The following is a 22346-nucleotide window of genomic DNA, read 5'->3' on the forward strand; positions in this document are numbered from 1 at the left end:
TGTGTTTTTTCGAATTACGGTATTATAGTGTTGTGGAACTATAACTTTGTCAACCACAATTTGTATGAATTTTATCATTTTTATAGGTACAATACAATTTTCATTCGTAGAGTTTCCAATTAAGTTAATTACATATTTTATTTCGGAGATCAGGTTACGTCTGGGTGCAAAGTTTAATAAAAATCAGCCTCTAACGCCATTTACTATTGTAATATAAAAATATAATATAAAATGCACTTTTATCTTCTTCATAAAAATTGTAGTTAATGAAAAAAACATGTTTGGTATTTTTTCAACGTGTTGTTGCGGCTGTAATCCGTGCACCAAGTTTCATCAAAATCGGAGCGTCACTCGAGCGATGCATCTTGGAGGAAAGTTCCACGATACCCCGAGCGAGTATTTGCTAAAACGATGACTAAAGTGCATTCGCAACCCCTCGGAGACGCGTTCTCAGACGCAAACGGAGTCCATCAATTCCTCGCCCCTTTGAACCCGGAAAAGAAATTCCCCGGAGTGCCCTTTAACGAGTTCGACGCACTCCAGTCGCGCACAGCCACGTCCCTTCCACCGAGACGGCCACCGACAGACCGTTCGACGCTGGTTAATTACCGAGGGAAAACTTACTTGGAAAACTCCGACCCCTCCGGGACCCTTCGCAATTACGCTGATGCTATAATTACTTTCCCGCCTACAAGGAAGCTATAAGGAGCTATTGTAATTCAGAATATTTTCGAGGAACTCCCTTTTAAAGACCAACTCATTTCGAAATCCCTATAACGCTTATTGGATGTATACGGTTGTATATTCATCCTCGAGTCTTGTCTCTTGAGCTCGACTTCTTTTTCAGAATTTTTGCGTCTTTCGAATTTTGTTATTTTAACAACTATTTCCGTACAAAAATTTCATATCTTCATCGTTAAGGTTCTGGTCACCCTGATAACTCGATGCAACATCTTAAAATAACCTATAGCGCCACTTTCGAGACGTAAACACACAATTTGAAAATAATGTCCTTACTCTATGAGATACTTATAAATATTCTACGGAAGTTAAAGTGAAGCCTAGCATTAATTTCCTCAGAATAAATTCATAAAGAGTATCCTACTCTAGAGTACGTCAACTGCTCCTTATTTGCTTTAATACAAATAACCCGCTATAATTTCAGATGAAACTTGTAATCTCAACTTACTTGGAAAACTCCCACTCCACGAGGGCTCTCTGCGATTACGGTGATGCTGTAATTCTGCCTGGTCTCGCGATCGAGACCCCGTGGCGCGTACAAAGCGCCGTCCTCGCTGATGGAGATGTCGGGGACGTCTTGTTGATTGACGATGAAAAACCTGGTGCCGGTAGCGGTGGTGCCAGTGCTATTTTGCGGAAGCACTTGTCCGATGTACGTGCCAGGAACGTTTTCCTTGGCATGGAAGACCAGAGGAGCGGTGGTCGTTCCCCTGCAATCAACGACCATCGAGTTTCCGGGTAAGCAAACAGAACTACGACCGTTGACTCCTGACCTTTCGACGCCTTTGCTCTCCGGCTCGCGTAGAGAAATGAACGTATCAATTACCCCTGTAATAATCGCGTGTCTCTTTGCCGAACTCGACTACCCGAGGGTATTGGTTTTACAACCGCCATTCTCGTGAAGCGAAACCGACACTCTCCAACCATTAACCCTTTATCAGCTAAGGGCGTATATATCCTCGAAAATCAGGCTCAGAGAAATTTTTAACAAATACCACCTTATAGAAATTGACAAGTCGAAACTTTTTTATATGTACAATTTATTCATTCGACGTTTAGTTTCAAAAATGACAAATTAATTAAAAATAAGACCACTGTAGGTATATTAATTCATTACTCTTGTTTATCAGAATACGAGGCTATAGAAATAATGAATAAAATGTAGTACGACTAGAGAACTCTGATTTCGAGTTTATATTTTCACCCCCAAAACGTGTTTCCGATCATTAAAAATTTTTCGAGAACAAAAAAATGACTCACGTCTTCCACGATCAAAATTCTAATCCTAATATTGGAGAACTCTGGCTTCGAGTTTATCTGTGGTCCCCAAAACCACGTTTCGAATCATTACAAATTTCTTAACAAAAAACAAATGGTCCACGTCTTCAACAATCAAAATTCTGATCCTAATCCCAGAGAATTCTGATTTCAAATTTATTTGCGTTCTTTCCTCCCAAAACACGATTACAATTATCACAAATTTGTGGAAAAGAAAAAAAAGGTCCATTATCCACAATCAAAATTCCAATCCTAATGTCAAGTCTTGTCGAACAAATAACGGATGGGAAGAGGTATCTTAGGTAACACTTACAATTACATAACAATTTAGCCCGTCCCCGAGTGGTACTTACTTGGTAAAGATGCCTCTCTCGTCGTTAGGGTCTACCACGTGTATCGAGACGTTGGTGATCAGCATCAGGTCCCTCTCGTCGGTAACGACCGCCTCGAAGTCGAACGTCGACCGGTCAAACCGCTCTATCTCGTCGACGACCGTAATCGTTCCCGAGCGCTCCTCCACGGCGAACGGAACTGAAATTCCATATGTATGCAGCACGTGTTACGTATTAGCATGAACGGAAGAGGATTCCCGCGACTGATGCACGGGAATTAGGGTTGCCTACTCAGGCGCTGACTTGGGAGATCGTCAAAATCCTATAAGGCGTGATTCTCCTAACAGAAACTTTGCTGGAGTCTCTGAATCGATTAGAGTTCTCCGGAGGAGATCGAGACAATTTTTAGACGCAACAAGACGATTAGGTCCTAATCCTCTGACGAGTCACTGTATTATTACAATCTTGATCTGGAAAGTCTGAATAAAATAAAAACAAGTAACCCCTTACTTAATGATATCTGACAGAGTGACGAATAACTTTAGTACCATAAAAAATCGAAAATATATCACTATTCCTTTGCGCTTTTAATGTTACATCCTCTCGCACGAGAGCTTGGGTTATCGACAATCGAGCGAGACAAGTGCGTAAAAACCAATGGAGAAGTGGATGCTGCTATAAATATCGCGGTGTGACTCGACAGCGAAATCCAGCGGAGAGAAAATTAATTTAAGGGAGCTTAAGAAAGGTCGTACGGATTCTTGAACGCCTAAAGCTGATTAAGGATAGGAATCTATCACTCGAATGACCCCCACGTTTGTACACGAACAACGTGTGAGTCGTCAGGATCGGTTTACTCTTGAGGGCACAACGTAGTGAAAGCAACGTAAGTGAGTGTTATTAGTTGGTATTTCAGTGAATACGATATTAAATTAATATTATAAAAAGGAAGAAACACGTATTTAAATGTCGAAAGAGATAGATCAGTCCATGGTACAACAAAAACTGAAGTTGATTTAATTATTTAACTTTCACCGGACACTTACCTCCTTCCTCGTAGCCATGCAGAAGGTCGTATATCAAATCATTCGTTTTTACAGCGTCGTTTAGGCGAATTTGACCGACGCTAGTGCCGACTGGCACATTGGCACCGACCCAGAATTCGTAAGGAGCTCCGACGAAATCTGGTTCCAATGACTCTGGCCCTGTAACACGTGCGGAAAATTGAACGTTTCTTCTTTTTAATTATCTGCCCTCGAAAGTATATAAAAGCAGAAGAAAAAAAAATAAAGCAGAAATAGAAGCAGAAAAAAGAAAATTAAAATTATTATTCGATACTAATCGTTTCGATTGGGATGAAAAATTCCTTCCACCCCAGATACACGACGATAATACTCGGTGCAAGAGAATCTTAGAATTCTCTGTCTAGCAGGTGGTGCGATAAAATTCCAGACGAAGTATGGAAAGTATCTGTGCTACACGCGCCGAATAACTTAGAGATACGGCGTTATAGATTTCCACAGCTCGGGAGGCGTATTTCGTTTTCTCCGAATGGGTCTCGCCATTCGCTTGTTGTAAAGGATAACATATAGGATAGCAAAATGTGTCACTTCGTGAATAGATTCGTTCAAGGACAACCGATTCTAGGACGATTCGATAAGATTATTTAATTGGAAGTCTTCACTTCACGAGGAAATATAAAAATATTTCTCGTTTTATTAAACTCTATATTTCTTGTATTGTTCTCTGTTTTATCATTTCATACTCTAACGTTTGTTAATATAATCACGTACTTGTAACTGCTATACCACGTCAAAACGTACCATGCGATCAAGAACTTCGTAACAACGCTCGCAAAAAAAAAGAAAGAAAGCGATCGCTCAGAAAATATGAAAGTCGAGGCAAAATTAATTAGCCGTTCAAGGCCACTGAAAAGGTACTGCTGCCATACCGCATTACCTCCCGACTCTCCACATAAACGCGCAAGTATATGTATACGTTTGCCTCTGGGTGATGTAAACCAGCTGTCATAGCGCAGATAGAAATCGTACCTCGAATTATTCACAGTATGCCAAGTGACCTTGAGTGACCTCAAGATTGGATTACTACACATGCAGTGTTCTGCGTGACCCGGAATTAAGCAATAAAACTATGTCAATACATCCTAAGTGCAAACATATAAAATCTGTTATACTGCGAAACGTGAGAGTCTACTCCGCTAAAAAAATATTGAAAAAAATATGACGAAATCTTAAAGAAAGCTCACCATTGGACCTGAATACGTCAACAGTCACGACAGCTAGGGAGAATCTCCTCTCGCTAGGATTGGCAGGTTGATCCGCGGCCTCCACAAAAATAGCGTGTCTTCCTTCTAGAATGGGGCTTTCAGAGACGGTGATCATGCCAGTGATGTCGTCTACGTGGAAAGGTGGTGTGCGAGCAGTCGAGTTCCCTGGTTTCTGGAGTCTATACTTAACCATACCATTGGGACCGAGATCCTCGTCGACTGCGTGCACCTGTCCGAGCACAGTGCCCACCTTATAGTCACTTTTCGCGACCAATTCGTAAAGGTTCCCTGGCACGAAGATGGGATTGTTATCGTTGGCGTCGAGCAACGTCACTTCAACGTCCACGGAGGAGCCGTTCGTTTTTCTCGAGCCATCCCAATGGACCACGCTGGCCCTCCTCTCTATTGCGAGGACCTTCATTCGCAAATGGTCCCGTTTCTCTCGGTCCAGAACCGACTGATCCTTCACGGTCAGCCATCCCGATTTCGGATCCACAGAGAAGGCTCCGGAAGGATCTAAGAGCTCGTAGTCGAACTGACCATTCTCGCCTTGATCCCTATCGCGAGCAATCACCTGGAATAGAGGTCGATTGGTTTGTGATTACGAGGAGATTATTTTGTGTGTGCTTTGTGATCATTCCGTGAATTAATTGGCGATATTTCGAGATCGCATCTTGTTACAAATTAGTTTATTAGTTAAAAGATCCAATTGTTGATAGGTTTGTGATTACGAGGTAATTATTTGCTGTATTCCTTGTGATCATTGTGTGAATTAATTGGTGACATATTGAGATCGCATCCTGTAACTAATTTGTGATTCTCCTGTGATTACATATTGAGTATCAATTTATGATTTTTCTCAAATACTGACCTGCAATACGCTGAACCCATTCGGCAGATTCTCCACGATGCTGATATTATACAGGTCTACTTCGAACTCTGGCAGATTATCGTTCAGGTCCAGCACTTCAAGCTCGACTCTGGCAACCGCTGTCTTCAGAGGGTTGTCCACCTGGGACGCGTGAATTTGCAAGGTGAAGGTGTTCGATGGCAAATTCTTCTCTGCGTCCAAGTCGATGGCCCGCTTCAGAAACAGGCTGCCATTCTTGGGATCCAGCTGGAAGAAGCCTCGCTCGTTGCCAGAGATTATGTCATAACGGACTGGCACGTTTATGTCTCGGTCGCAATCCGTCGCTTGGATCGGTGTAGTAAAATTGATCTGCGTGAAGATGGGGTAGTCCTGCAAGACAGAAATATTCCAACTAACTAATTTAATTTTTTGAAGATTCATTTATGTTTTCTAGAAAGATTCTTTCAGAATAATTAGCTACAGGGGCTCGATAGATCTCGATACACCACTGCTGATCGTTGACCAATGGTTTCAAAACAATTGCGATTACTTTTTCCACTCTCGGTTAACAAATCGCTACCATTCATTCATGAACGAAAAGGACATAACTGTCCAAAACCACAAAAATATTGGGGAACGCCCACCCCGAACGACCGCAGACCAAAATAGACCAGAAACGATTTTACCGAATGTAAAGGAAGGGAGTTCCTGAGAAAATAGCTCGTAACACTTAACGCATCCCCTCTTCGGTTAAATTCCTAACCCACGAGTTTCATTAATAAATCCAATGTTGTCGAACCACTATAAATCGACGGGAAACGAACATCGTACGCGTCAGAACGCGCTTTCCAAGCGCATCGCAGTACATTCTGACCACCATCCCGAGTCCAACCTGAAATGAATTGGCGATAAATAAATCTCTCCGTGGAATCGCTCGAAAGTCGAACACGCCGCGATAAATATCTCGGGCGAATGGAGTTGCGCGATCATGTTTTCCATCGGAACGAAATTTATACCTCAAGGTTCCAGCGCGGAAGAAAGTATTAACCTTTGACATTCCCCGTAAGTGCGATGTGGCACAGCCTAGATCGCGAATGATCGCGTGTTAACGCAAACAGAACCAGACATTCGTCGCGACGCGCAGCGTTACTAATGGGACGGGGGTACAGTATCGAAGTTTCCGAACGAATTGTTATCGCGTCGAGGATTCGTTTCCGTGGAAATTGACTTTAAAAGTTACCGCGCGCACTTGACTGTGAAATTCAATTTGATGCTCGCGGGGCCTTCGATCGCACCTTCATTCAGCGGCTGGTAAATGAAACCAAATGAATGGTAAATGAAGGGAGGACACGACTTTTTTCATTCTTTCTGTATTTAGAGATTAAGGTAATTGCCTTTCTGCAATGAAAATTCAAATAAGGCATTTCGGGTCATTTTTAGAGTCATCTTCGATACTGTAATTAATATTTTATGAAGCGGGAAGGTGTTGGTGTTTTATTTTATTTTATCAAAAAAGTATTCAATATTTATATGCAACCCAACTATACATATAACAAATTTATAAAGGAGTGTAATATATATGTATATAAAAAATGTAAACATTTTAAACACAATGTACATATACATCTACATACATGTACATACATGTACAATATACATATATGTATATAAAAAATGCTGTAAACATTTTAAACACAATGTACAAATAAGAACAAGTACTTTGTATTAACCCTCCGGTACATAGGATACATTGTATCATGTGCAAAGCTATGTAACGCCATATAATTCTCATTATTAGACAATTTCAAGAAGCTTAAATTAAAAAAAAAATTTTTACGTGAATAGAAAACGTTAATTTTCCGAGTAAAATTGTGTATAAAAGTACAATTAATTCAGTAAATAATATATATATATAATGAGTTACAATTTAGTGAATATAATAGACTAAAAATTCATAGAAATAAAAATCAATATATCACTCTTGCTAAACAAATTATACATAGGGTCACAGATGATTTAACGAATAGATAAAGTGATTTTTATCACGACAGCCTTGTCCTCCTCGTAAAACCTGGCAATAAGTTAAACGACATCGGGTTGATCGAATTTATTTTCATAGAAATGACGAGGAATCGATGTCGCGCGAACGTCGCGATTCGAGGAAGCGATGCGCCTCGATGGCCGCGTAGAAAGTTCGTTTGTTCCGTAATATGCGACTTCCATCGAGGATCATCCACCGTCGCGCATTGACGCGGTCATTGCCGGCGGATACATCTACCATAAGTGGCAAAGCGCGATCGTTTCGCGATTGCGTAATTGAGTAATCTCCGATCGGTGCTTAATTACGGCTAGCTTTAACACAGTCACACCGTAGTATTTTCTAGTACGAAATTACAAACCGCCGGCACGCTATTGCGCCATCGCGCCACGAACGCCTGATTACCGCTGACACATTTTTCCGAGTGCCCCCTCGAATTTTCAATGTGCCATAACGCTGATTGCACGGAGGTCGTTGCTCCCGGCCGTTTCGTTGCCTGTATGATAATTTAAACGCTTGCAAACTCGAGTTCCGATAGATAAAAATTGTAATATATTCGAGTTTGATGATTATGCTTCTTCTGTTAGCTAAAGATACTTAGTCTTTTATTCGTAGTTTCTATGTAAATTTCGGATTCAACGTTGCAGGACTCCTCGCAAAATAATTAACTTAAACAGTTCCTATATTCGTCGGCGCGTGATCTTTTCCAGAAATGACAGAGACGAGCGGTTAAGATTAATCTAACACCTGTGGATTTCAGCTTTAACATGTGCAAGGATGTTGGCAACATTTAGAGTCTTCACCTTTGGCTTTTAGAAGAATGTAGGACTATAGCTGAGATGTCCAGCATTTAATATGTCCAATAGAATGTAATGGATAGATCCAATCATCGATTCGAGGAATCTACCATGTGAACGATGCCCATTTTGCACTTCATCTCCCATTATGCAATAATATAATATGAAGCTGCTAACTGTCTCTATTTACAAGTCACTGAAAAACAAACTACGTTACGGTCCTACAACTAGATGAACGATTCCAACCGTTATCTCTCTGTCTGAATCCTATTGATAAATGCGACACTTGATCAACAGATCTCAGCTGTAGATCACAGGTACCCGCGCGGGAGAACCACCTGTTTCCCCTAATAAAACACTATGAAGTCCTACAAATGATGTTCACATTGCGGTCCCCATCTTTAACTGGCTCGAAGACGTGGCGATACGTCAACAGCTCGCGCGTTAACAACCTTGCACTAACAAAAGAACACGAAGCTAAATCAATGACTTCAACCTTTAGCTTATGATCTCCATCTGCCTGCTTATGAGTCATTCAAAGACATAGCACGACACCGCAACTCTAGAGCTCCATCAATCATTTACACCGGTAACTCGTAGTCTCCATCTTTAACCTATTGAAAGACAAGGTATCGCATCAGGAGGTATACAACTACGTGAATAATTTCTTCGTTCAGTTTACTGTCTTCTCTTTTAACGCAGGAATGCATCAGACTTGAAACCACACATCAATGGTTTTCTAATATTAGCTAATGAAATGGCGTAGTATTATCCCAAGATGGCTCAACTATGACTTATGAAAGGAATCGATCTTCAAACTATTCGAAGCATCTTAAAGTGCCGCTTAAGCTGTAGATGTCACCTAACTTTAGCTTCTGAGAATATGGCCTCAGAGGTGCTCATCTGCAAGACACCTCGACGAGTCTATATCTGTTGCGAAGAGACACGAGTTATCACGGAGAAGCTTTCAATTTCTCAAGGACGAAACAGCATGCAGCATCGAGCTCGGTACTTACTGGCATCGGATAGAACTCGTGAATCTTCGCCTTGTACACGTCCCGCGTGAACTTCGGGTCGAGATCGTCGTTGTCCAGTATCGTGATCTTCACGGTTGTGTTGGTGGTCCTCGCAGGCACTCCACGATCCTGAAACACGACGGGCAGACGAGCCGACAATGTAACGCGCTCGTTACCAGAAATTATGCCGATAACATCGACGAGCAGAGGACTTTCACCGTGGCGGGCTTCTACACCGAATAGGAACGTTATGCGAGGTTCCCACATGCAACGTGTACTGGCGCCAGTCTTCTTGGATATGGTATCGTGTCAATTAAACTGCCGCCACTAATTTCATTGCTGGTAGCAATGTTGTGCCATTAGAATTTATAATTGTTGGTTTTTTATTCATTGGAAAAAAAATACACACGTGCTTTGGTAGGTTTTATTAGGAGGTAGAATACACACGTGCTTTCTATGCAGCACCAAACATACGAAAGCACGTGTATATTCTACCTCCTAATAAAACCTACCAAAGGACGTGTGTATTTTTTTCCAATTAATAAAAAACCAAAAACTTCTTAGAAGTATATAAACAGTACTCGTGTCTATGATGAGCTTTTATGGTATAAATATAGAATTCAAACAAGATATTGAGCATCGAGGGCAATTGTAGAGGTTATATCTAACTCTAAATGAAATATAAGTTTTACAGAATCTAAAACACGTAGTATAAGAAATTTTTAGGTCTCGGAGGAGCCACTGCGCGTCTGCGCAAGGTAGACGCGCGGGAGACATTCGCCGTCAGCTGCGCGCCTATTTGAACGAGAATATACAGTCGAACGCTTAATTCCATTAAGATTGCAGCTTCTGCCCGTAATTGTTGCATGTGGAAACTCCGCATAATGTCGTGGCGTGTACTCACCGTGGCCGCAATGACCAGCGTGAACTCGCGATCGCCGTTGTCGTAGTCCACTGGTTTACGGAGTATGAGAGCGGTTCTGTGGCCGGATTCGAGTGAAAATTTGCCCTGCTCGTTGCCTTTCACTATCGCGTAGTGGACGTCGCTGTTTGGCGTGTTCGGCTTGTCGCCGTCCACTGCGTGGATCCCACGGAATATCGTGACACCTGCGATTGGGCACAAAATTCGGTCTTTAGCTCCGATTTGACACGAAACATTTCAGAGGCTACGCGAGGAGTCTCGTAATTCGATCGAAGATTGGACAATAATTGTGTAATTATGTCTTGAAGATGAATCGTTATTTCAACGTCAGGAGGTCTCTCTGAACGTTAACAAACATGATTGTTAATTGTAATTAATTCTCGAAAATGTCTCTCGAAAATAAAAGACACCTCGGTGAGGAAGTGCAAGTTAAGACTAGTTGGTATGCAGTGCATCTTACCGACTGGAGTAAGCTCATCCACGGAAACGTGATAAGGCGCGTCGACAAATTGCGGAGCATGATCGTTTATGTCCTCCACGTAGACCGTCACTGACAGGTGCGATGTCACCTGCAATCATAAATGAAGATATATTTAAAGATTCGCATACCTTTCTTACTTCGAGCAGATATTTATTTTTAACGATAAAGGAACAGAAAAAATTAAATCTTCATTTTTAACAATGATACCTTCAACATTTAGGATTAGGTTACGAAATAGCAATTCGCTAAACCTCGTCCTTTCACCTTGCTTTCTCTACTACTATATACTATGTATTCGTATATTTAAATGTTTCCTTCTTATTACGGTCAACAACACTTTCGATTGCCTTATTAAATACATCTGATAAAAAAGGACCACGGATTCTTTTACGATAAGAGAACATTGACACAATATATAGTCAAAAAAGGAACGACTATAACCAATAAAAAAAAATTGTTATCGAGTAGACCCATGGGTTTACGGTTACCGTTCAAGACATCCTGTTTGCATAGCCCTATATCCTGCATGGACTTTAACATTCTTCTTTTCCTTTCCCTTCCGCCCTAACTGATCCATATATTTCCTCTGTTTTCTCCCTTCCTCTCTCTTCAATATTTAATATCCACGACGAGACGCCTAACAGTATCACTCGAGATTTATTTGCCGAGATTGTATTAACGCATGCAGGCATACCATCTGATCGTCGCAACTGAAAAAAAACATCTAGGCTGCGTAACAGCGGTACTCCGACTACATTCTGCCAGTTTTATTGCATACTTGCGCGAAAGAACGGTTCGCCGACTGAAAACCCGGTTCCGAGGGACAGCTGAATAATTATATTCGCGATCAAATATGAATATCTTCCTGTGGACAGGGAAATGTAATATTCGATGCCAAATGTAAATATCAAACAGATGTATCGTTTATTCATCCATAAATAGTTTAATATTCTCGTGAAATTCATATGTATGGGAACAATGACTAACTGTTCAGTATACCTTGACAGATTACAAGAAATCGCAAAAGAGGAGGACCGTGCAGAAATTCGCTACGCTTGTGTAACTGTACATAATAACTGATGAGCTCCATTACAGATTCTTAGTTGCTTATTACTACCATCAAAAGCAACTGTTCCCGAGTACTTTGAAGATGGCGTACGTCTTTTTCGACGAAACCTCACTTCTCCATTCCATTGAACGGATCAAGTCATTCCTTAATTAGTCGTATAATTGATTCGTCCCTTTCAAGACACAAAATTTTCGTTTAATATAAGTTAATTAAAATGGATAGTAAATCTCAAAATGGCACACTAGTTCGTCTACATTTATTTATCTGAATTGCTTTAACAAATAACATGTACAAAATTTTAGTTGAATATTATGAAACCATTCCTGTCGAACTAGACGATCCAAACCTTTTCAATTTTCTATCAAAATAATTTCAGAATGTATTTATAAAATAAAGATTGTTCTCTAAATCCTGAACGTTTGCTAAAAATTTTTCATTGTCGTTGCGAAAAGTTTCGTTGGAGAAACCTTGTCTCTGACGATTAACATTTTCCGCAGCGCACACATCCTTTGCAAATACAATTTACCGAAACAAAATACCGCAAGGACTTGCGACACGAGACGATACTGTTTCACCGGGAACGTGCCACCGCATCTGCCCCGTCGGACTAGGCGAATCGAAACCTTCGACCACCGCCGCTTGGAATTGCTCTCGAGTGCGAGTAAATGCAAGTGAGTAGACAATTTCGTTGAAAGCGGTTTCGTTTTCCAGCGACGGGTTAGAAATCACCGAACGTTGCCGCGCGTAACGTGCGCGTATACCCAAGCTAATTAAAAGCCTCGCGGGCGAATGGAAAAGAAAAACTCATAATCGTTATCGTAACGGTTTCGTTGATCCACGGCATTCCGTCGAAATAGTTGCATAAACGCTGATTAGCGCGTTACAGGACTGCGAAACCGGTGGCGTGGGCTCGCTGGCTCTGTGAGACCGGTATCCGCACGCTCCAGTTATCGCAACGTGCGTGGAAAAAGAACTAGACTTCTAGGGGAAATGTGGGAAACGCGTTCGGGAACTTTTGCTCGCGGAACACTTCGAATTTATCATGCGATTTTTATCAGCTCCACTTTTGCGCCGTTATTTATGATAGAGAATTTACTTGGATTTACTTGTTCCATTAGTTACTGTTTCGTAAATATTGGGTTTTCATCGCTTCATTCATTTCGTTATCTATCGAAACTTGTATCATTGTATAAAATGAATTGTGAACATTTTTGGTTGAAACGACAACATATCAAAAGCCAATAAAGTGAAAGTGAAAGTGTTCGTATTATTCTAGTATTTAATTCATACGATGCATAAAATGTTTGAAACAGATCTTTAAGGAAAATAAATTCTACATAATAAATTTAAATAAATTTCTTCTCCACCCTCTATAATATAGAAAACATTTTAATTAAATTTTATCCTCTTCGTCTTCATCCACTCTACATATTTCTATATATTTCACATGAATATTAATTGTACTATTTACCAGCGAATCGCCGCCATCGTTGTAATCGCATACCACGCGGAACTTGAGGAGGTTTCTAGGCGCCTCGGCGTCCACCAGATCCTCCAGAGACTGGGCCAGCACCAGGGAAACGTGAGTCCTGTTGGTCTGTTTGTACGCGAAGAAACGCGCGTCTTCGTCCTGCAACATTCGCAAACGCGTTTATGTCACGGCAGTACGCTCGTTCAACGGTAAACACGTCGCTCGGGGGATAATTGTTTCGTTTCGTCGTTTATTTATTCTCGTTCAACGGTAAATACACCACTTCGGCGCGATCGTCTCGCTGGTGACACGAAACTTCCTTTACGCGTTCGAGTTAACGCTTCGCGCATCTGCTTGCAGACAAGTTTTGCGTTCACGATCACGCGACGATTATTTATGAGAATGGACGTGGAGAAACTCTTGAGAAATTTTATAATAATATAAAAATACTTGGCTCCGGGTTCGAGTCTCCTTCCGTGGACAAGAATTATTATACAGGATGTAATATAGAAATAGAACTAAAGTATTATAGAAGTGGAAGGTTTATTATTTTTTCTTTCTTGAATGATAGAATTAATAATAATTTTAGACTTCTGTCTTTAATAGTAATTAGGTGACAGCTCATAATTTTATTTGAGAATAATTAATAGAGCGACGAATACCATTTTTTAATTCTTGAAAAAATACAGAAATGAGTTACCTTATCCACTGGCATAATCGAAAGGTGGTTCCTCGGATGAGCCTCCAACGACAGGACTTCCGTGCCCTTCGCTAGGTTCTCCGGTACCCTCACGAACTTCAGGTACTCCCCAACCGGGTAAAACTGACATCCTGCAATCATCCATCCAAACAGAAAATTGATTAGTTTATTTAATATATTTAACCAAATTCAATGCGGTCCATTAAAATGCAATTACTTGCTAAGTTTCCCAAATTCCCCGTTGTCAATTTTTAACAGAATGATTGTCTCGCTTGTCGTCGTTCGACCGTTACCGTTTCTTGCCAACAAACCAGACTTTCATACAGGAAAGGTTAATTATGACATGAAAACCTGCACAGCGTGTACGCACATGCCCGTGTAATAAGAACACGTTCCACGGAAAAACTCAGAGAAATATGGAGTTCACTTTTAAGTGAAAGGGCCAGCGACAGGAATTTACCTATTGCAAGGTTTGATTTGGCTATCGAATTTTATCGTGAGCCAGGCTTCCATAGCGTGGCGAAAACACGTTTTCAGTCGTGCGCTGTAACCTAAGATTGTAAACGAGGATAAAGCGAAGTAATTGAGCGTATCATGAACCTGTTATTATTTATTGCCGAAAACAAATATTCCATCATTCTCAGTGTCTTCAAATGAGAAAAGATTTTCAGCGATCAAACATAGGTATACCAACAAGCTCCAACATTTATATTAATTCCAGATAATTATTAACCCAATTTCCACGTATTCTATCCATCGCATCTTCCTCCCTGTCCCTAATAAAATAAATAATGAAATAAACAGAGGAACGAATTCGTGTCTGGTTCGTTCTAGTAACGAACTGGTGCAGTTCCACTTTCATTATCAGCGTTACGAAATTCGCTTCAGACACAGTCGACTTAATCGCCGCCCAGCAATTAAGTAGCACGCGTCGGCCAGGCGCGCGCATATTTCATTCAGAACGTCGATAACTGTCGTGGCACGGGCGAGATACGAGTTGGCAACATTTTTCCCCAGACACGGCGTAAAAAATATCGTTGCGATTCGATAACGCGATTTTCCTTCTCCCCTCCCCTTCTAATATTTCTGCGGGATTGGAGCGGTTCAACGTGCCGTAACGCGAGGCAACGTAATCAACATTTTTTCTCGGCCGTTCAGGAAGCGTTCGAAAAGGTCGGGAGTTATCCGCGGGACGCATCCAACGCTGGCCTAGGGCAATTTGTCGTCGCAAACTGTCCCGTGATACATGTAAATCGCCCGTCGGCGTCTTTCTAACGCAAGCGTAGCAAAAAAATATACGGGTCAGTTGGACACCGCGTTTCTGTTCATCCGTTTCCGAGTTGGGACACTGTTAATCCGTTTCTGAGGAGAATGGTCGTTAGAAATGCCAAACGTCGACGAGGAAGGTTCGATACTTGAGGTAACTGTGTATTATATCAGAACCGGACGCTTTCACTCGTGGAGGTGATAATTCATGCATCGAAACAGTCGCCACGTGCTCTGGAGAATCGAAACAACATGGATCTGCAGGGGATTTGATTGGGATAAAGAACGCAATGGTCACCTAAGGAAGGTGGCACAGAGGCTCAAGCAAAGAATATTATACGCACGGTTGTCTCAGGAAGATAACATGATGATCGCAAGAAAGATGGATTCACTCAGGAAAAATTATATTTAGAATCATCCAGAGAATATGAGGCCAATGGATCCTGTATCGTCGACCTTCTACAAAAAATTCTCACTTGAAAGCAGAGATGGGCGATGCAATGGTCACCTAAGGAAGGTAGCCCTGAGGGTCAAGCAAAGAATATTTCTTGTGCAGGGTTGTCTCAGAAATATGACGTACTGAACAAAGATGGATTCACCCAGGAAACGTTATATTTAGAATCATCCAGAAAATATGAAGCCAATGGATCCTGTATCATAGACCTTCTCGAAAAATTCTCACTTGAAAGGTGTCGATTTCCATCTCTGGTGCCAACACCCTATCACTTAACCCCCACGCAAAAATTCTCATCCGAAGCAAGTTAGACGCCTTCCTCCATCTCTGATGCCAACATCGATTCCATCAAAGTAACCCACTGCAAAAATCATCGCTTCCAAGCAGGAAGTATCGTTCTTCCCGATACGACAATCCCTTAACTGTTCCCCCATCGCGAATCGCAGAGATCAAACCGGCAGTGAGGGTAGCAATCTCCTCGACCAGCGATCATCGAATCGGTCTGATGCAACCGTGAGCAATTCCACGACGCGTTGCAGGCTCCCTAGATCGGATCGACGGGGCCCTGAATAAATTGAGATAGCATCTCGCCGAGCGGCGAGACACGAACATCCTCCAGGTAACCCGTACGCGTTCCCCGTATCGTCCCTCGATCTTTTCCCTTTCGCAGTCGGAAACAATGTTTTACGCTCTCGTCCAGCCGGCGCGGGCTAATTAGCCGGGCTGCCCGCGAACTGGATTCAACGGATCCACTTGAAATGTGAGCCCAGCGCTTTGCACGTCGACGCGAATGAAACCACGGCACGAGCGGTTGGTTTTCGCCCCGCGGAACATATTTCTGCGGTGAAACACGTCGTCGCTTCTCTGTTTGCTTCATTACGCCCTCGTATCCCGGCGTCTTGGGACGTTGCCGGATCGCTTTATAATTTAAGGTCACGCCGAGGGAGCCTGGTATCGAATTTGCTTGAATTCTGGGACGAACGACGCTGCTCACCACGGTTTCAGGTGACAATTTTACGGGGAGGTTGAAGTCAGAGAATTAATCATTGACTTAGGTTTGGGGACAGTAATTGATTATTAGGTATATTATGTATTAGAGAAATTTTATGCTGGATTGAAGGGAGAGATACAGTTCGGTTGATTTAAGATAGAAATGGCTACCTAACTCGGTTTCGAGTCACTTTCGACGCAGAATTGCACAATTCAAATTGCAGTATTGTATATTAATTTTTAAATTCCCAAATTCTGTTGCTATTGGAATGGGGTACGCGGTTATCGAAAGCCAGCAATACCTGCTCATTTGCCACGCCCTCCCTTGAAGTGTTACCACCGCCTCCACTTCTCCAGACATTTTAACAAACGCGCCATTCCGCTGAAAGAATATCGATCAGTATTGCTTCCGAAACGAAAATCACTGTCATTATCTCCCCCACGAGTGGGCCACGGTTAATCATTATCATTAGCTGGCTGACAGCGAAGGTTCGCTAAACCCGGTGCTACCATTAGACCAGCAGGAGCGGCGTGTTTTCAAACGTCTACAGGTGTTTCCAGAAAACACGTACTCCATACTTTCACCAGATCGCCTGCCGATTGGAAACCGAAGCTAAACAGTCGGACACGCATCGTAGCCGTGTGGCGATCGGTTCTGCATTCTTTTCGCGTCTGGTTTTTCCTGTTGCAGCTATCGATCGTACGTCATAGCGCATAACTCCTTGGCCCAATGGTGCCTTTAGACACATGCACATGCATTGACCGCAACGCAATGCGGCGTTATTACGCTTTTCGCGCGGAACACGTAAGCGGGTACCGATGAAAAAATTTTCGTCCAGACACCGAATTCGATTACCGAACCGAAGCGATTCTGGACCAGATTTCACGCTACGATTATTTATCGTCGTGCGTGTTACGGGGCGGCCAATCGCGAACCTTTTTCGACGCGGGCTCTTAACGCGGAGAACTTTTATCGAAAGGCAGAAATTAGCTGATACTGGACATGCATGAGAAAGCAGAACTCTAGTTTGTTTTCAGATTGGGCTGTAAGTGGTACGTTACATGAACATGGGGCAACGTGTAGTTCGACAGATTGAGTAAGATCTTTGGGCTTAGGTTGACATTAGAGATTGCCTTTTATAGATTCGCATGACGAACGTGGGTTTAGGTGAGGGAGCCTCGGTAGGAAACGAACACTTCTCCACATGAAGAATTATTATTTAAATAAGCGACTTCTTTCATAACATACAAAAAATCGTCATTAAATTCCTACAAAATCGATAATAAATAATTCATCGATGTTGCTTTTATCTTAATTAAAATATCGACCTCGACAAAATTGAGTCCCAAATTAACACGTGGTCGCCACGTCACCCAGAAATGGGCGACAGGACTTTCCATTAGGGAACTAAAAAAATTAATTTCAAAGGTGAGACGATAATGAAAATAAATTTGGACAGGAGTCGTGAATTGGACAACGTTGAAAAAGTAAATATTACGACAGACGTTAAATTATCTAATCTTTAATAGACTCGAGACAAAATTTTAACTTTATAGACATTATCACGAATCTTAGCTTGACTGTCAACGTGTCAACTGTAGGTATGAAATTCACTGTTTAATAAGCTACCTCAGGTAGCGTTCCACTGTGTTCGAAATGTCTGAATTACGTTTGTTAGTGGAAGCAATCGGCGCTCGATTCTTTTCATCGATCACGCGGATAAAGCTCCCGACGGCGCATAATCCGCCGGAAGTTCCGCCCTCGTAGGAACTGTCAAACCGCTCGGAAACGCGCCTTCGAGGATCGCGAATAGTCGGTGGAGGAGCTGCGGCTGTTTTAAAAGAAATCCTCTCGCAAATCTCGTCCTTCCCCCCGTTGCCTCTTTTCCCTTCACCCCTTCTGTTTCACTTTTTCTCCTGGCAGCCTTGTTCCCGCGACTGCCGTCTTCCTCCATTCCCCTCTGTCTGATTCTGCCTCGAGTCGATTCGAAGAGAATTACTTTCCAGAGACGGCCGAAAGAAACGTCGCAGACGGATCTTCAACGCGACAAGTTATATGTCGGTTGCGACAATGGATGTACGGGGCACAGCGTATACAGGGTGAACCGCGTATTTTCTTCGTATTATTTTCTTTTCAAGCAGAAAATCAAGGTTTATTCGATTCGTTTTATCTTGGATTCTTAATTATTTTTGTACGCGTTAATCAATTCACCCATTCACTGCCAGGCAAATTCAAAGCATTCTGCCTTGTGCTCCAAGATTTAATACAGATGTGTAATATAGGTTATCATTAAGATACTAAAGAGTGATATTAAATTTGTTGTTTTATAAAAAGAAAATTCACGATCTTCTTTTGCGCGAATAATTTGTGACTCAAAGGGCTACAAACCTATCCCTTGAATAATTGCGATCAATTTGAACTACGGGACATCTCGTAGTTGGCATCGAATGGGTTGAAAGTGTAATTTCCTGAGGGAAGGGGGACGGTCTCTTTCTTCAGACGAATATCGTTTTGTTCAAAATTAACATAAATTCAAGTTGATATTCAATTATCGCGTCTAGTAATCTTCTAATTATTCAACTATGTACTATCTCTCGAGCGTTCACGGAAATTTCACTCAGGTGCATTTAAAGTAGCTGAACGAACAACGCGAGGACCCTGAATAAGAATCAAACGCGGTATCTTCCGCTGTCTCGAAATTAATGTCAATAATGGAAAGTAGGTCATGAAAGCAGGATGAAACATAACTTTAATTAAGAGGACATTCTATTCAACGTTTCGTGGCCCTCTTCAAGAAAAACATAATATCCATAAGTACAGAGTATTTGCGCAAGATATTCAGAATAATTCTGAATGTAGAAAGATAGCTGTTATCGAGGAATATTACAGAATATGGTAAGGAAAATACTTGATGTACTCGCAGTCGTTAATTGAACCACTCCGGAATTCTGATGTAGAAACTACTGTTTAAGAAGATTCAACAAGAAAGGGAAGAATGTGACTGATATTGTTGAGAAGGAGAACGCGGGGAAGGGAGGAGGTGGAGAGAGATCAGAGCTGGATTAAAGGGAATGTGGTACGATAAATTGCAAACCGTGTCGAGTAGTATTGGTTGCATTTCATTTGAGGCCTTACGAACACCGACTAAACCATGGATCACCTCGTTAGGTAAGATCGATAGAAAATTAATTTCGATGATGAGGCACCATTTTTTTTTTAGAACAAAGTTTTGCCAAAAAGTTTTGATATCAGGATAGGAGTCTGTCTTAATACGACTTGGTATTCCTGGCAGAGTTGATCTTCCATTCTCCCTGCAACATTATCGGACTCTACTCAGGAAGAGATAATCAATCATCGTGAACCAATCTCTTAGAATCTTTCAGAACCACAACCTAAGATAAAATGCTGTTACTGGGAAACAAAATGTTTGTAAAACTTCCGAGGTCTGCATTGGCTAGAAAAACCGATCCAGTGAGATTATGTTAGGGATTTTCACTCAATATGACATGCAGTTTCTTCGAGGACTGATGTTCTTTTTTACTAGCAATACCATTCGAGCTAACTTAAACAGACGAAGTCAAACATTGCGAACCTGTTTCTCAGACTTCCTCTCCTAACGACTGCAATTTAAGATAAAACGCCATTTTTGGGGAACTCGCGAAGTCTGTATTCTTATGAAGGATCATTTTTCTGTTCCTCGCGATGTCAGCCAGACCTAGTGAGACAAAATCAATCACGGTGAACCAGTTTCTTTAAATCCCTGTTTCAGCAACCACTCCACATACATCGAATAACATTTGACGATTTCTTAAACAAAACGTACGAATCTCAATTGCGAACCGTTGAACAAGCAAAAGTTTCTCCGAATAACCATCCAATCGACTAAACGTTCCCGATAAATTACTATAACGGGTTATTCCTCATCCCTGGCCGACAGCGACTCCTCTCCGATCCCACGACCGAAAAAAGCTGTCGCACGCGATAGCCTCAATTCTGAAACACCCAGTGTGTGCGCAGCGAAACGATTACATAACGAAACGGTTCGACTACGCGCCACAGGCCGCGGCTGGTGCATGTGTTGTGTATCATTTACACAAGTAAGCTCGTTCTCCAAAGCTTCGACGGAAGTGGGACAAGGTCGGCCAGCTTTTTGCACGTTTCCGCACTTCCAGCGGTTCGACGGAGCTACGTCGCGGACACGAGCGTATCGCTAGACGTATCCACACATCTCTCGCCATAATTCCGTGGCACACTGCGTCGTTTACGTGCCGGGTTATGCCGAACAAACTGCCGCGATTATGGTAATTATCTCTCACCTGCTTCGGGACGATACGCGACTGTCATCGCGTCCTTTGTCCGAATTGCTACACGCGACGGAAACGAAACAGCGCCGATTATTAATTTTAAAATAGATTCTAATAACGAGGGAGAGAATATGTTATCCCTTTCATTTTTCGCTGTTACGTCTCCTTTAACGGGCGTTCAGGGGTATCCTTCAATACTTTAGAGGTTTCGACGTGCCACTTGCTTGTTCGCACGTTGACTGGCAAATTACTCGTGAAAATTTATACGGGCTTAACACTTTGTTACATATGACTGGAACTCATTTTTGTTGAATTGAAACTAGTACTTATTTTTGTAATCTCGCCATTCTCTTTAACATCTCATCTTCCGAATTAATTTGTTTGATTTCTTAATGAAGAGTCCTGTCACCCATATGTGGGTGACGTGGCAATCAACGTGTTGAACGTTCGGTAGGAATAATGTCACGTTTGGCGTGCATTGTTCGTTTATTCTTGGAAGTTGGTTCGCTTTATTTTTTGAGAAAGTTGATTCGATAATTGTCTTTCACCAGAAGTAGGATACAGTAGAAGCGATAGTACCCTTTCAACGACTAGAGGATCTTCAGCCTCCGCTAAAGCTACACGATTGGACGACACTCTAATTATATTGTGATGCGTATTACAAACAAACATCGATCCTTTGTCCTCCACAAATAACGTAGAAGTATGCAACAAAAATCGCAATAACCATCAGAGAAAGTTCCGAAGAACAATTCGTCTCGAATTCAGTGCGGACTTGTCTCAATATCATGCACAGCAGTGCACGAGCGTTTAACTAGCTCGGTTTATGCGACAGTGCATTGTCGGCTGGATTCCAGCCTTTCTTGTCTTCCAGCAGGAATGTCCTCGTTAATTCGGGGATGAAAAAGGATCCTCGAAATTCCCGAGCGGCGGGGCTAAATACACCTCGCGCTCGCTATCAAAGATCCTTGAGAATTTGATGGTAGAAGCATGCAGACTTTTGCAGCGGACTGTATGTGTTTATGGCGTGGAAACAATTAAATTCAGCGAGGTGAAGAGCAGGAAGAAACGAACATTAAGGAAGCAAGGAACTTTTACTTTTGAAGAGCTGTCAACGGGATCACTTCCAACTGACGATGAAATTATGAATAAAACAAATACACGTTTCGCTGGGCTTTAAACGAAAACGTTAGCGAACACGGAATTGGAACTATTAACTGATACCATCTATGAAGAGATTAATCCTTCGGTGCAATAAATAACGATATTCGTGTATGCAACGGGGAAAATAAACACTGAAACGCGGAGGATAATAAAAGCAGACAACGGGAACGAAACACAAATTACTG

The 22346-nt window shown here is 41.9% G+C and overlaps 1 protein-coding gene across 1 annotated transcript in view; it reads right to left on the bottom strand.

Annotated features, from left to right (window-relative positions):
* The window catches only part of LOC128875191 (cadherin-89D), a 45959-nt gene that overhangs the window by 13498 nt on the left and 10115 nt on the right, over positions 1-22346 (bottom strand). Inside the window, exons 3-12 of the mRNA XM_054120578.1 lie at positions 13983-14113; positions 13283-13441; positions 10722-10830; positions 10244-10446; positions 9340-9468; positions 5510-5878; positions 4618-5212; positions 3398-3556; positions 2373-2550; positions 1190-1451 (exon numbers count right to left, since the gene is read on the bottom strand). Coding sequence (XP_053976553.1) covers positions 1190-1451; positions 2373-2550; positions 3398-3556; positions 4618-5212; positions 5510-5878; positions 9340-9468; positions 10244-10446; positions 10722-10830; positions 13283-13441; positions 13983-14113 — 2294 coding nt within the window. The remainder of the gene's footprint in view (positions 1-1189; positions 1452-2372; positions 2551-3397; positions 3557-4617; positions 5213-5509; positions 5879-9339; positions 9469-10243; positions 10447-10721; positions 10831-13282; positions 13442-13982; positions 14114-22346) is intronic.

This window comes from Hylaeus volcanicus, chromosome 4 (assembly GCF_026283585.1).
Source record: "Hylaeus volcanicus isolate JK05 chromosome 4, UHH_iyHylVolc1.0_haploid, whole genome shotgun sequence".
NCBI classification, from domain to species: Eukaryota; Metazoa; Arthropoda; class Insecta; order Hymenoptera; family Colletidae; genus Hylaeus; species Hylaeus volcanicus.